The sequence below is a fragment of the Colias croceus genome, chromosome 7 (assembly GCF_905220415.1).
Source record: "Colias croceus chromosome 7, ilColCroc2.1".
In the NCBI taxonomy this organism is placed as follows: Eukaryota; Metazoa; Arthropoda; class Insecta; order Lepidoptera; family Pieridae; genus Colias; species Colias croceus.
This window is the reverse complement of record NC_059543.1, coordinates 9,363,214-9,379,488: the sequence shown is the minus strand read 5'-3', so window position 1 is coordinate 9,379,488 and position 16,275 is coordinate 9,363,214. Positions and strand designations below refer to the sequence as shown.

The 16,275-nt window shown below is 39.5% G+C and overlaps 1 protein-coding gene across 1 annotated transcript in view; it reads left to right on the top strand.

Moving 5' to 3' along the window:
* Positions 1 to 16,275, top strand: part of LOC123693189 (sorbin and SH3 domain-containing protein 1) — a 121,090-nt gene that overhangs the window by 11,491 nt on the left and 93,324 nt on the right. The window contains exon 2 of the mRNA XM_045638188.1: positions 3,582 to 3,863. Within this exon, the coding sequence (XP_045494144.1) occupies positions 3,768 to 3,863 (96 nt within the window). The 5' untranslated portion in view covers positions 3,582 to 3,767. The remainder of the gene's footprint in view (positions 1 to 3,581; positions 3,864 to 16,275) is intronic.

The window sequence follows — 16,275 nt, the reverse complement described above, 5'->3', positions numbered from 1 at the left end:
CTGACGAAATAAAACAACATTCAGGTACACACACATACATACAAATGGACCATGTGTGGTTACATTATCGAGTTCGCCCCCGGCTGAAAAGTATTTAAACATAACTACCTTAATATAAATGCGATTAAATATCAGTTACTGTCTACCCATATCATTTCAATACTTTTTTACGATTTCCGATTCCGAAACAGTTATACGGACTTCACCACGTTTCCTTTTCATATACTTACTTGCTGAGAAAAACTAATTTTCACTTTTGATGTTAAAGCATTTTCTTGTCCTTATTTAATCTTTTTCTACTTAGCTCTGTTTTCTTCATTGCTATTTTATGAATGTCGCAAATGAGTGAATTTTTTTCTTCCTCTCGATGTTTGCAGACTCAAAAGTGGAATAATTTAAATAAAGTTAATCGTATTGCTTTTGTGTAAACTGTTGGCGCTAGCGGCAAATAAGATTGCGCTTTTGTTTCGTTTAATGAAAGGACATGAATAAAAAATGTATAATTATTTGCGCTAAAGCTACGGGATTGGAATAAAAAAATAAACGGCACGCTATAGGATATTAATGAGGGTATAGTTAATTAAATAGATAATAATCATTTGAAATGATTTAGTTGTTTTAATCATAATGAATTGTAGAGTCAGTACCTAGTAGGTCGAGATGGACCTTGACTGTTAATACAACCGCAGCTAAAGTAGCAGTCTAATGTATACCTAAGCTTGTTAAAAAAATAATTAAATTGGTATGTGGCGTAATATTTTATGTCCATTATTTCTGAAAAGTTACAAGAGATTTTAACGAGGAAATTGACATCTGCGTTCAGTAAGTCTGCATTCAAATCGTTTGAATGAAGTTAATTTTTTTTACAATATTCACATATCACAAGAGATACTAAAGTGTATTGTGTTCTATTCATTTTCCAATAAAGACTGCTAACAATTATGCTATTTCCAAGTTTTAATTCAAAGAAACATAGGTATAAAGTATGAGTTTGAAATTAACGATGAATTATTATCCGCCCACCCCTCATCCTACACTGGATTTAGATAACATTGTTTTTCAAACTTTCCTTATTATAAGGGCATTATAAAAACAGGCTTGCCTTTATCGATTGTTACACAATCAAAATAGACAAGCTTTTTTAGTGACGCCTTCTAGCAAGATGTGAATAATGAAGACATATATTTCACAACACTTTCTGTAATTATGTTCCCGAACTCCGCTGTATTTAACAATGTAAGGATTTGTACTGATAAGGATTACAATTTCCACCATTACAATTCAGTCTTTTACCACGTTTTTGGAATAGCAGCACGTCAAGCTTTTCGTAATATCACTTCGTGAGTTCGCTCTATCGAAAGCTTTGTACCTTTCAAACTTTTCTATTATTCTAAACTGCGAATGAAATCTTGTTCAGAAATGGAAATGAAATTAATATAGACGACTATTTTTTTGTAGTAAAAAAATCGAATAGATTAAAAACGGACTTATCTATATATATAAAACTCAAAGGTGACTTATATAGTGATCTATCAACGCACAGCCCAACCCACTGGACGTATCGGGCTGAAATTTGGCATGCAGGTAGATGTCATAACATAGGCGTCCCCTAAGAAAGGATTTCCCGAAATTCTTGCGGGAACGGGGAAAAACGGGGATGCACGTACAAAGTCGTGGGCGGAAGCTAGTAATTTATACGTCCGGAAATTGATAACAATACATTTTTATAGCGCCACAGTGATATTATTGCAATTACAAATCTCCACTCATCTGCCATCTGAAAAGAATATTTTTTTGTCCTTAAATACGTTACTTTAAACATTTCCTTACTTATTCACATGGAAATTAAATGAAATTACCTTTAAAAAGCTTGTTAGCTACTGAAAATATCAAAAGCAACAATCATTTTCCACACGGAATTTAAATATATCTATGGTTTATAAAATCTAGTTTTATATGTTCTGTGATTGCCCAATCCTAAGGGCTATTTTAGAATGATATTAAATTTAAATATCATAAAATAATAGTAAATAGTACATATTAACGAGGCTATTATAAGTTTCACACATTTCACGACCACGTTGGCCTTCTGTTTAGATGGTGTTTAAGATCATAAGCTGAAAATAAGATAGCTAGTTCGAACACGTCATAACAAAATATATTGATTTACGATACAACACTTTAGATTATATTAAAGTGAGGTGCAAAACTGTAAATCTGAAATGTACTTCATGAATCCAAATTTAAGTATGAACGAATTTGTTTGACTCTCCTAGCTAATTGAATGGTCAAATGGCTGAGAAAGTATTCGTTTGTTTAATATGCTATTGGAATAAATAATGTTAATTATCACAATTTCAAACGAGATTTCTTCTTTCGAATTATGCCATGATGTAAAAAAGCTTGCTAACCGACTAATAAAAAGCTATTGAGAAGTTACCGTTTGCAATTTTTATGTAACTGCTTTAAAACTTAGCAACGCTTGCCACATAATAATAATATATTCCTAAGCTCTAAGACGATTAATATAACATCTGAAATAAGAAATACATTATTCTCTTATGTAGTAGGTATCTAGGCATCCAAGTAAAACTAAGGTACAAACCTTTATTGCTCCTAGATGGAAATAACACAATTATTCAACGCTTTTGTATGTATAATTATTATTTAACGAAGGAAACGAGATCGAAATTCAATCAAATTACATTTGTTTGGTTTCTTTACTGATAACGGAGAGAAGAAACCTTTCAAAATGAAAGTAGGTACGCTGAGACAATAAGATTGTGTTTCACGGTAAGAATTTCACTATTCTGACTTAAAATCGAGCTTATATTTCGATAGTTGACGTCTCTTTGTTTTCATGTACAAGCTCGTTCCGTTTGATTCGAAAAAAGTAGATCAGGTTGATACTTTAAAAACTATTTCTTCGTCATTGTTTTTTTACTGTTCGTGTTTATGAGGTATTTAAACGTGGACTGCTCGTAAAACTAAATATACCTAAATATTAACTACGCCTGAGCAACTTTGCCGCGATTGATAGGACTTGGGTTTCTATCTTCGATAATTTTAGCCTTACAACCTTGTTACAACCTTCTCATCATAAATTTTATAGCTGACTAAGATGTCATTAAATGAAATATGAATGTTACAAATTATATTGAAGAAACGTTACCACATAAGATGCTACGTAAAGGTGATTAATATACTAAGTATAAATACATGGTTTTAAACTGAACGCTTTATAAACCATATTAACCGTATTTAATATTTATAATACGTAAATTTAGTGGAGAGAAATCACATTCATACTTCTTTTGATTATTAATAAAGATTAAGAATGTGAGATCATTAAAAGGATTATCATTATTATCATTATTACATTTTATTTCCACACAATACTTTTTAATTTGTAAAAGTCTAAAGATTTAACGATATACTTAGAATATCTACGAAAAAAAAGTTATACATATTGAAATATAGCCTCGCCCTAGCCTAACAAGAGTGCGTCCTTCTCATAACTTATATATGATATCATCCATCTATTTGAAATATTTGTTTAAAATTGTCTATTTTTGTTGCAGATTGAGCGAGCGTACCGCACAATGTGAAGGTGATGTTCATTTTAAAGATGTAGAGCGCTTTGGGCTTCCAAAACATTACCTCATTAGTTTGGCGGTTATGGAAAATCACACGAATACATTGACTGTGTAAGGTGGAAGTGTGAATTGTGTTGTTGTGTGACTGAGCAATGAACTGAGAATTCAGCGATGACATCGAGGGAGGTGGAGTTAGCGGGCGGCGCGCCGTGGGGCTTTCGAATGCACGGCGGGTTCGATCAGAACCAGCCACTGCGGATATCCAGGGTACGTTTTTGGGTAGTACTTTTTCTCTGAAAAGCACATTTTTTGCATTAGAAACATTCAAAATAAGTCAATATTTAAGAAATAATAACTTTTTGCTTTATTTACACTATATCTATTAATTATCATCAGTTCTGTCAAACTCACTGTGACAAGTACGTTGCTTCCTTTGTTCTTACCAAGTTTTAAATATAATTATCGCACAAACACTTGTTTAAAAAATCCCATTTTAGTGATAACCACTTTTTAAAACTATCAGCTGTTGTGAATTATAACAATCGTGCATTAATCTTCCGCAACATTCCATATTCCAAAGTGTACTGTCGTCGTGTTCTTATCTATAAAACGTCATCATCGTTGCGAACGCTTGTCGGGACTGCAAACCTTCGGCATGGATAACATAATATGTAAACGTTGTAATGAAAATGTTTTAGACGGTGCGATATGCTCACTGTGCCAAGTTACTTACCACTATTACTGTGTGAGCTTAACGGAGGTAGGTTGGCGAAGGCTTGGAAATAGACAATCATCCTGGATGTGCCCAGAATGTAGAAAGAGCCCGCTTCAAGTAGGCATGACTTCCAAAAATTGTACCTCACAGGATGATACTACGCCCTATCGTGTACAATTAACTAGAATTGAAGAGATGCTCGCACCCCTAACATCCTTACCAGGGCATGTTGAACAGTTACGGCTTGAATTAAATGATTTAACATCGAAGTTTAATGCGAATGTTATTGAAGAAGTTTACACCCGATTGGCCGATATCGACCAAAAATTGAGCGTTGTGGAATCCTTAAAGGATGAATTAAAAAGATCTAAAGCTCAGATTGCCAGCTTGAGTAATCAAATCCAGACCATTCATTCTGATATTGCAAAAAAAGACACTATTATATCTAATTTGGAAAAAAAAGTAGCGGTCATAACTACTGAACACCAGCGTTCACAACAGAAAACACGTTTTCTAAATATTGAAGTTGTCGGCATTCCTGAAAAATCTAACGAAAATTTAATCGATTTACTTCTTCATCTATCAACTATACTGGGCTCTAATCTAGGTAAAGACGATATCGAGTTTATCACAAGAGTACATTCTATTCGTCAAAAACCAGGCCAACCTAAGAAAATTATTGCCAAACTCAAAGACCGAAGATGTAAGGATGACCTATTAGCCAATTTCAGGAAACATAACAAACAAAATGGTCTTACTTCATGCGACCTTGGCTTCACTGAGAATTCGATGAAGATTTTTGTCAACGAACACCTCACAATTGCCAATAAAATTCTCTTAAATAATTGCAAACTGCGCGCAAAGGAACGTAACATTAAATTTGTTTGGGTGAAGAACTGCACTATTTACATGCGCCGTAACGAAAAATCACCACCAAAAGCAATTACATCGGAAGAAAACTTGTTGGATTTTTTAGGGTCGCTTTAATAGTTACATATTATTCACTATTATGGTTTCAAAAACTTGTTATATTGGTAAGACGTACCCATTCATATTTAAATTATAATCATCTAAATAACACTACAATATTACACTTCAAATCTTCATCCATAATTATTGTTTGCTTTAATTTTAAAATTTTCATAATGTTTAATAAATTACTCCAGAATACCAAAGGTTTAGTATCTCTTAACATCTATGATTACTGCGTTAATATTACAAAGTACCCACAAAACTACAACTTTTTTGCTTATAAGAAACGTAATAATGGTCCGATAATTGTTCATTTCAATTTTATAGATAATAGATACGAATTGTTTTACATTATAATATTTTGTGCAACCGTGACTCAAGATCTCAATTTACATAATCAACAATCATTTTATCCACTTCACAATTTAGTACAATGGAAGGCTTAAATACACTAAACATTTATTATCAAAATGCCCGCGGTTTGCGCACAAAATTACATTCACTATATAAAAACATTGAAAGCAGTAATTACGACATAATAATCATTACTGAAAGTTGGCTTTGTGACGGTATTCTGGATTCTGAAATATGCAATAACAACTATGATGTATTTAGGTTTGACCGTAAGCACAAAAAAAGGGGCGGAGGTGTGTTGATATGCGTTAAAAAAATTCTTGCGGCATTTTGTCACAATATAAACTGCCCACAACTTGAGAGTATATGGCTTACAATTCCTAAATCTTCTTTTAATGTCAAGTCTCGCTATAACAGCAGTGACCTACATGTTATAGCTGTTTATATTCCACCTAACTCTGACGCTCCACAGCTACTTAGAGATTTTGATAATTCTTTGAAAATGTTTCATAGTAAAACGTTAAACGACAAATTTTTGGTAACCGGTGACTTTAATCTTCCATTTATTAGTTGGTACAGAGACTTTAGTTTTAATTTTACAAACCAATGTAATACAGAACTTTCAGATTCTGCTTTAAACTTATTAGGTACATTTAATTTATTGGGTTTAAAACAATATAATTTATTTCAAAATAGCTGTGGTAATATCTTGGACCTTCTGTTATCAAATATACATTTATATTGTAATATATGTCATGGACCCCTCGTAAGTGTTGATCAATATCATAGCCCTTTAGAATTTGTTATTAAAGATTTATATATAAAACCACTTCAAACTAAAGGCCAAATTATAAAAAAGTACCTTAAGGGCGATTATGATACTATAAACTGTAAGCTGAAAACCATTGACTGGCATAGTCTCTTGCACTCGGGTTCTGTTAATGATGCTGTCAATAAATTTTATGATATTGTTTATTCTATTATTGAAACGTATGTACCAACTGTAAAGCTTTCATCACGTTACAGGTATCCTAAATGGTATACTCCTGCACTTATAAATTTAATAAAGGAAAAATCTAAAATACATACAAAATGGAAACGCTTTAAAAATCCTTGCGACTATAGTTCTTTTTCTTTGCTAAGAACCCGAGTTAAAAAGTTACAGTCAGAATGTTATGATAAATATATATCCCGTTGTCAAAGTAGTATTAAAACATCACCTAAAGAATTCTGGACTTATGTTAAAAACAAACGCTCTAATCACGGCATGCCCCAAAACATGTCTTATAAAGGCTGCTTATTGACTAATGGCCAAGACATCTGTAATTCTTTTAACGAATTCTTTCAAAGCGTATTTCAACAATCTGATCAGTCCACCCCTATTTTTTCTAAGGAGGCCGATATCTCCGATAATCTTAATTACATTGAAGTCAATGAGAAACTTCTTCAAAAACTATTGAAACAGTTAGATCCACAGAAAGGCGCTGGTACGGATGGAATACCTTCAATTTTCATAAAAAAATGTGCAACTGGTTTGTTGACTCCTTTGCTAATACTTTTTAAACGTTCTTTCTCAGATGGTATCTTTCCGAGTCGATGGAAGGAAGCACAAATAGTTCCAATTCATAAGAGTAAATCAAAATTAGACATAACAAATTACAGAGGTATATCTATTCTTAATGTATTAGGTAAAATTTTGGAACGTGTCGCTTATGATAACATATATTATTTAGCATTAAAATGTATTCCTCATAATCATCATGGTTTCATTAAATCACGTAGCGTTACATCCAACCTTCTTGAATTTACTCATTCTATCAATATAGATTTAGATGACAAGTCACAAGTCGACGTCATCTATACTGATTTTGAGAAGGCATTCGATCGGGTCGACCATAATATATTGTTGACGAAGCTTTATGCCATCGGTATCAGAGGAAACCTCCTTAGATGGATTGAATCATACATAAAGAATCGCCATCAAGCTACAGTCATCGGTGGTTTCCGATCAAACTTTATTAAAGTAACATCCGGTGTACCGCAGGGCTCGCATCTCGGCCCCTTATTATACAACGTATTTCTTTACGATTTATCTGATTGTTTTCTTGATTCTAAGTTCCTTGTATTTGCAGACGATAAAAAACTTTACAAAAAAATCAACAGTCTAGAAGACTGTATTAAGCTGCAAGGTGATCTCGATCGACTGACACTGTATTACAAAACTAATAAAATATCTATTAATATTAACAAATGCCAATTAATTACTTTTACCCGGAAAAAAAAGGATGTCATTAATTTCAATTACAAACTAAACAATGTATCACTCGAAAGAACAACACAGGTTAGAGACTTAGGTGTTATTCATGACATTAAACTTACGCATAACGATCATGTTGAATTTATTATACAAAAAGCGTACAAAAATTTAGGTTTCATACTTCGGACTTGTGATGCATTCACAGATATCTTATGTTTAAAAGTGCTATATTTTGCGTATGTGCGAAGCGTACTAGAATTTGCGAGTCCGATCTGGCGTCCCTCTTATCGCTGTTATATTGACCGTTTGGAAAATATTCAAAAAATATTTATTAGGAAACTTAATTTTATATCGAAGACCTCTTGTGCTAATTACCTTGAAGGATGCTCTCTCCAAAGGATCAATACACTCGAACAACGGAGAGATATTATTGACATGATGCTGCTTTACGACATAATGCGTAATAGACTGGACTGTCCAAATATTCTCGGTAATATATCACTACAAACACCGTCATTACGAACAAGGCATTGCCAACTATTAAAGGTTCCCCTCGCTTCAACCAAACACCTGCAAAATTCTACACTCTTCCGTCTACCTGATATTTACAATAAGAAATTTTCAAGTGTTGACATATTTCATCTCTCCCGTAACAGTTTTAAAAAAGCAGTAACAGACATCACCAATTCAATAATTTCTTAAGTTTACTTTTACACATTCTCACCACACTACACCATTATACACAACACACACAGTACACACATTCACACATCCATACCAAACATTCTATAATGGGTAGGTACGTTTTCCTCTTTTTTGTATATCATGTCCAAAAACATATATATGTATAAATTAATTTTTTCCACTTTATCATTGTTATAATTAATGTAAAACTACTGTCACATTAATTGTCTTATTATTGGTATTCCTTTTTATTGGCGTATTGTTTTGTTAAAGTTAAATAAAAATATTGTAATACAAATAGCTGTAAGGAATCTATGTATGTAAAAAATAAAATAAAATAAAAAATATAGCCCCGGTCAGTGGACTGTATGTTCTTGTATAGGGTGAGGCGCAGAGGTTCCCACTTGTTGATTAAAACTCGCAGCGATTTCCAAGGTGATTTATTTACCATACAATATTTACAAATCTTACAGCTTAAGTACATTTCTATCCTACTTAAAACTAACAGTGGGTATAATGAGCAACTTGAGCGTAAGGGCACAATACGCCCCGCCCACTCGACCCCACTACCGCGGCCCGGTGCCGTTTTCGCTGGGTATAGCGCGCATCACATAGGCGCGCTCTCCACTGCCCGTCGCTCGGCACCGCCGTTGTCCGTGTAGTCGCCGTCCGCAACAGCCTCCCCCCGGTGAAGTCCTCGGGACGCAGCCTCTTCAACGGGAAGGACGACGACCTTTGTTACCGGTCGCTTTAACAGGTGTCCTCTTGTTTCCACGATGACGCTTCTGACTTCCCCATCAGGTCCGGGAAATATTTTCATAATTCGTCCTCGTGGCCATACATTTCTTGGAAGCGCAGCGTCGGCAACAATGACAATATCGCCGACCTTTAGCTCTTGCTCGCTTCGTCGCAGGTGGCCGCGTGGGTTGAGTGTAGGTAAGTACTCGCGTACCCACCGCCGCCAAAACTCGTTCGCTAGCGCTTGAGCTTTCTTCCATGTTCTTTTTGTTACATGTTCACATGCGCCTACTAATGGCATGTCGGAAGGGCCACCCAACAGAAAATGGTTCGGAGTGAGTGCCTCCGGGTCCTCTGGTGTCACCGGCACGTGTGTTAGCGGTCGAGCATTGATCGTGTGCTCAACCTCCGCTAACAGCGTAATTAATATCTCTTCGTGCGGTTCTTTTTGGAAAAGTACGGCGAGAAGCGAAGTCTTTACAGAACGAATAAGTCTCTCCCACGCGCCGCCTTGATGTGGTGCGCCGGGAGTGATGTATTTCCAGTTCATTCGCTGCTGTAGGCCATAGTCTTTAAGTTCACTTTCCCATACTTCAATGGCTCGACGTAACTCCGTATCGGCGCCGCGGAAATTAGTTGCGTTGTCTGAGTACATAACTCGCGGCCACCCACGTCGCGCTGCCATACGCCGCATCGCCATTATTGCAGAGTCGGTAGTGAGAGCGCCGACTAACTCTATGTGTACAGCCCGTGTTGAAAGGCAAGTAAATAGAGCCCCCCAGCGCTTCTCTCTTCGGCGTCCTATTGTGATCGTCATTGGACCGAAATAGTCGAGTCCGCAATTCGTGAATGGTCGCACGAATGCCTCGGTCCGCTCCGCAGGTAGGTCACCGAAGTTCGGCATAATGGGCGTGGCCTTCTTTAGACGACATGTCGAGCATTCCTTCGCTACGGCCTTAACTGTCGGTCTGACTCGCAATATCCAATATCGCTTCAATATCCATTAACCACACGCTCATTGTTCGCGTGCAGCGCTCTTTCATGTTCTCTTCGCACTAATAGTCTTGTGAAGCGATGACCGCCGTCCAATATGACGGGAAACTTGCATACGTTCGGTATGGCTGCGTGCTTTAGCCGGCCGTTAAGTCGTAGGAGGCCGTATTTGTCTAGCACGGGGTCAAGCTTGGCTAGTCTGCTGCTTCGACATATTGACTTTTTGTTCGTCAATCTTTCTATATCTTCTTCAAACTTGTCGTGTTGTGAAGCTTTTATTGCTAAGCGTTCGGCTTCTTCTAGCAAATTAGCGTCGAGCGTCGTCTTGATTTTCTTCGCTCGATTTATAAACATAAGCACATAGGCGATCGCTCGTATGTAACGCTCGTATTTTGAAAAGCGTGTTACATCCGGTACGCTCTGTCGTATGTCGGCTCGTTCTGTGGCTGTGTGATGTTCAACAGCCGCCACTTCTAGCCACGGTGCTTGTTCGGGCCATGATTCCCTCGGTTCGCGTAAGAATGCAGGGCCGGTGAACCAACGGTCGTTCTCGTTCTTTTCTTCGTTATTGATACGAGTCGCGTCGTCCGCCACATTGTCGGCGGTAGGCACCCACCGCCATTGATTTATCTTCGTTAATTCGGCTATTTCACCCAGCCTGTTCGCCACGAATGGAGTGTGACGAGCTTTATCGTTTCGAATCCACTGCAATACGGTTGTTGAGTCCGTCCAATATGTGTGACTCGCCACGGCTAGTCTATGCTCCTTTAGTATAGCGGACGCAAGACGTACGCCGATTAGTGCGGCCTGCAGCTCGAGTCTTGGAATGCTTTGTGTTTTCAACGGCGCTACTCGCGCTTTAGCAGATATCAGCGCTATGCGTACGTTTCCGTTCGGCTCTTCGGAGCGCCAGTAGGCGGCGCTTGCGTACGCTTGCTCAGAGGCATCGCAGAAAACGTGGAGTTCGACTTTAACTCCCCCCGTATTGCCGTACCATCGTGGTATTCGCAGCTTGGTGATGTCATTTAATCGTTTCAGCCAGTCATCGAAGTTAGCGTAGTCTTCTGCCGGTATGGGCTCGTCCCAATCAAGCTTCAGCCTCCATAAATTTTGAAGTATTATTTTGGCCGTGATTGTATAATAGCTTATGAGTCCCAGCGGGTCGAAGATTGACATCACCGTTCCTAGCGCTTCCCTCTTTGAAGGAGGTCGACGGCGCTCTTTCACGTCGGTGTGAATCCTCGCTAGACATGTGTTAAATGAAAGTCTATCTTCTCGCGGGATCCACACCATTCCCAATGTCTTGTTCATATCGTGGTTAGTGGCCACTAGACTCGCGGTCGCCCGTGTTCGCAGGTCGAACGGCGTGTGTTGTATCACCGTGTCGCGATTACTACTCCACCCAGCTAATGTGAAGCTAGCGTGGGCGTGCACATGTATGACCTCCTTGATTGTTTGTATAGCTTCGTCTTCGGTCCTGAAGCTATCGACGAAGTCATCCATATAATGATTTTTCGTTATCGCTTCATATGCTAGCGGATGCGATAATCGGAAATCTTCAGCGTTCTTGTTTCTAACGCTGTGTGCGATGAATGGCGAACTACGAGCCCCAAATATCATTGAAGTCATTTTAAACGTTTTCGGAGGGCCCGTTCTATCATCGCCTCGCCAAAGGAAAAGCTGCGCGCCTTGATCTTGTTTTCTAATCTTAATTTGAAGAAACATTTCTTTAACGTCGGCCGTCACTGCGACTTCATTTTCTCTATATTTGTAGAGTATTCCCGGCAGTGACTGAAGTAAGTCGGGGCCGTCTAGCAGCTCGTCATTTAGGCAGACGCCCTTATCTCTTGCGGCCGCGTCGAACACTACTCTGAGTTTTCCCGGCTTGTTTGGGTTAACGACTGCGAAGTGCGGGAGATACCATGTAGTAGTCGCCGGTAAGTCATCGTTTGTTACCGGTGCGGCGTATCCCTTGTTAATAAGATTTTGAATCTCCGCCGTGTATGCATGTTTGAATTCTTCGCATCGGTCCATTTTGTTCTCAATGGATTTTAACCTTTTTCTAGCCATCTCATAGTTTAACGGTAGCGTAGGTTTGTCGGTTCGCCATGGCAGGCCTACTTCAAAACGTCCGTCAATGCGACGTGCCGTTTCTTCGAATATGCGTATAGCGCGCTCGTCGACACTCGATTTTCTTTGTGTTACTTTTATACCGAGTGCGTCGATTTCGTAGCTTTTCTTCATTAGTTTTTCCAACGATTTGTTACTAACGCAGTCATCGTCGTTTTCATACGTATGTAACACGTTTTCACGACTTAATGTTGTTTTGGGTGTGGTGCCGTGTATGACCCACCCTAGTCGTGTGAGTGACGCTACGGGTTCGCCACGTTTGCCGGTTCTCAGCTTTCTTGATATAATCAAGTCCCAGTTATCGGACCCGATTAACAACTTCGGTTTGACTTTACCGATGACGTCTTTCAAAGGCAATCCTTTTAAATGATTGTATTTCAGCGTGTTCGCGCTTATTGTTTGTCCACCTATTGCTAGGTTTGTCATAGTTCGCACACGGATCGCGTGTGACGCTCCATTGTTTCGTCGGCTTATCTTAATTTGCACCGATCTACTGTTCATAATGTCGCTTGACGCCCCCACCCCGCTTATTCGTAGGGGTTGCGTAGGTCCGTTTAATTCAAGCTCTCGTGCGAGGTCTTCATCGATCAATGATATTGTTGATCCCTCGTCTAATAAAGCATACGTTTTGATTTGCTTTTCGCCATCCGATTTTATATACACCGGACATACTTTTAATAAAACAGCTTGGTTGTTGCTGTTAATAGTAGTCGAGAGTACAACTTCAGTCGGTTTCTCTTCGATCGCTATTTTTTCTTCATGTAACATCGGGTGATGCGGTTTATCGCACCCGTCTTTGTCGCACCTTTTATGCTTGCACCGGGATCGCAGGTGCGTGCTAACAATGCATTGAAAACAGGCTCTCGCCTTCTTCATTCGTTCCCAACGCTGGCTTAGTGACATATTTGCAAATTCTTTGCACTTTGGTGTTTCATGCTCGCGCCCGCAACATAAGCAACTTATCTTTTTATCATCGTTATTAGTCGCATAAATGTTCGCGCGGCGTAGCGGTCGACTCTCTCTTTTTTCAACTGTTGTTGTCTCTGTCTTCTTACTGTAGTTGTATGTAAGTTGTAGATCCGCTTCTTTGATGAGATAATTCGACAATGTGAGAAATATGGGCTCATATGTCGTGCCATGTGCTTGACCGTAGTCCGTCCACCGTGCTTGATAGTGCAGGCTCAGTTTATTTAATATTTCTCTGACGAGCATCGTACTATTAACGTAGCTTCTATCCTCTATGCTGTTTAACAGCCAAGCTATATTCTGTACTTTCACGGCGAATTGGTTAAGTTCTACAGCCGTCGTGCCGGGTCGCGGCAGCTTCTTTATCTCGTCCATTGCACGGTCGATAATTATTTCGGGTCGACCATAGCATTGGTTAAGCGTTCTCATTATTAGCTCAGGATCGTTCGTTGTGCTTAATAGAACCGCAACAGTGTCGCGTGCGGCTCCCGTTAAACAAGCACGTAACCTGGCTAGATTCTCAATGTTTGTGTATTTGTACAGTCGCGTCGTGTCCTCGTACGCGGCCTTGAAGTACAGCCATTCTGTTACATTTCCATTGAACTGAGGTAAATCGAAGCCTTGTCTTGGAGGCGGCCTTTGTCTTGTCAGCTCCTCAAAGACTTCAGTTAGCTTTTCTATCCCGCGATCTCGGGATCTTGCTCTCGGTGTTCCGACTTTCGTTGTGTCGTGTTCTACGACGGGTGACTCATCTCTACGTTGCCCGACCGTATCTTTAGTCCACGCGACTTGTCGCGATGACTCCCCCCGTGTTGGAAAGGGGGCGTCACCGTGTCTTTGTGGCATAGCGGTCGCTTCTTGGCTGTGTCTTTTGAGCCAGTCTTGTACTCGATCTTCTGACTCTATCGGTAGTGCGTCCGTTCTGTCAACAACGCTAGCGTCGTCGGCAATTCTAGCAATGTTCGCTTCCATTTCTTTAAGTATTTGCTCTTTTTCGAGCGCTATCATTTTCTTTTCGAGCGCTAGTAGCTTGCTTCCTGCCTCTGCTTGTGCTTCCTTCAGTCGCGATCTCACAGATCTCGTCGTTCTGACTGAGGCCTGTGACTGAGTGTCGTCTACTCGTGTTTCCGTTTCTGCGGGTGCTGTCGTCGTCGTTTCACGTAGCTCAGACGGTGATGCGGGCGGTCTTGTGTGTGTAACGGCCGCTGCATCCGCCTCGTCTGTCTTCTTCGGTCGGTTGCGGGTCATCATCTTCCCTAACGTCCCTAACGTCCCTAGCAGCCCTAACAGCCCACGGCGAGGTGCTGTAGCAACAGTGTTCGCTCACCGTGAGAATGGAAAAGGTGGATGAGGTAGGAAGGAACTACCCAGCAGAGGACGCAAGTGCGTGAGGTTGCTCGAGGACAAGGAGGAACACCTTGCCCCGTCAGCGTGCCTACAGTCCGGCCCTCACACGATCTCGCGCCTTACCGGCGAAGTCGAACTGTACAGTCGCGTTGGATGCGAACTGGTGACTGCGTTCGAACAGTCACTCCCGCCTTGCGGCGTTAACTGCGTGCGCCCGTTTGGCACCGTTAGGTGGGCTAACACACAGCCGCGGTAAACCGCGTTAGATAAATCAGCCTCGTAGACACGCAGCGCAGTCGTCGTTCGGCTGAGTGTCTTGTGCTTAAGACTGAAGATACGCAACGTTCGTAGCTCGGCGTATTATCTTCTTTCTTCTTAATAAGCACGTCGTCTTCGCAGTGAAGTTTGCTTCAACAAAATCCGGCGCGTCGATGGACCAGGCACTATTAATTATAGCCCCGGTCAGTGGACTGTATGTTCTTGTATAGGGTGAGGCGCAGAGGTTCCCACTTGTTGATTAAAACTCGCAGCGATTTCCAAGGTGATTTATTTACCATACAATATTTACAAATCTTACAGCTTAAGTACATTTCTATCCTACTTAAAACTAACAGTGGGTATAATGAGCAACTTGAGCGTAAGGGCACAATACGCCCCGCCCACTCGACCCCACTACCGCGGCCCGGTGCCGTTTTCGCTGGGTATAGCGCGCATCACATAGGCGCGCTCTCCACTGCCCGTCGCTCGGCACCGCCGTTGTCCGTGTAGTCGCCGTCCGCAACAATATCTAAGAGCTTATCTCCAAGGTATATCCGTCATATATATAAAATGGCGAAAGTCTTACGCTCGTTCAGTTGGTTCTAAGGTTTTATTCTTTGGTTCGTTCATTTCTATAGGCTTGTGCTCTTTTCTATTCAATTGTCACAAGCGATATTATAAAAAGTTAAACTTTTGTTATCTGTATTCACAATAATTATATATGAACATCTTACTCACAAAATTTGATATAAGTTGGTACTGACACTGAAACTAATCCTTGATTTAAAAAAAAACGTTCGTGCATATTTTGATGAGTGTGAAAATTAAGAGCTTCATGTATATTCTTTAGAAAATAATATAACAGAGAATACTGTAACTGTAAATTTAAAATGATAATATCAAGTAATAAATTATATAATAATGTCAACTGCGCTTCGTCCTGTGGCCTCGGATTCGCGAGGACGTGTTTCGCAGTTTTACGCTACTGTACTAACCGAATTATATAATTTTATAAGCTTATTATAAAACTGTAAATCACTAGCAGGATTGAATGAATAAAAGCGTAGCGGTATGATTGTTACAATTGAAGAGAACATTTGGAAAAATTGGCACTACTTGTTCCTCATTAAATCCTTCTCGACTCTACATATAAACATTACAAATGATTTCCATTTTGTATAGGATATTTGGGTTAGATATCATTTCTATTTTCGCTAATTAGGCATTGCGACCGCAAACATTACCGAAAAACCCAATCAGTAGTC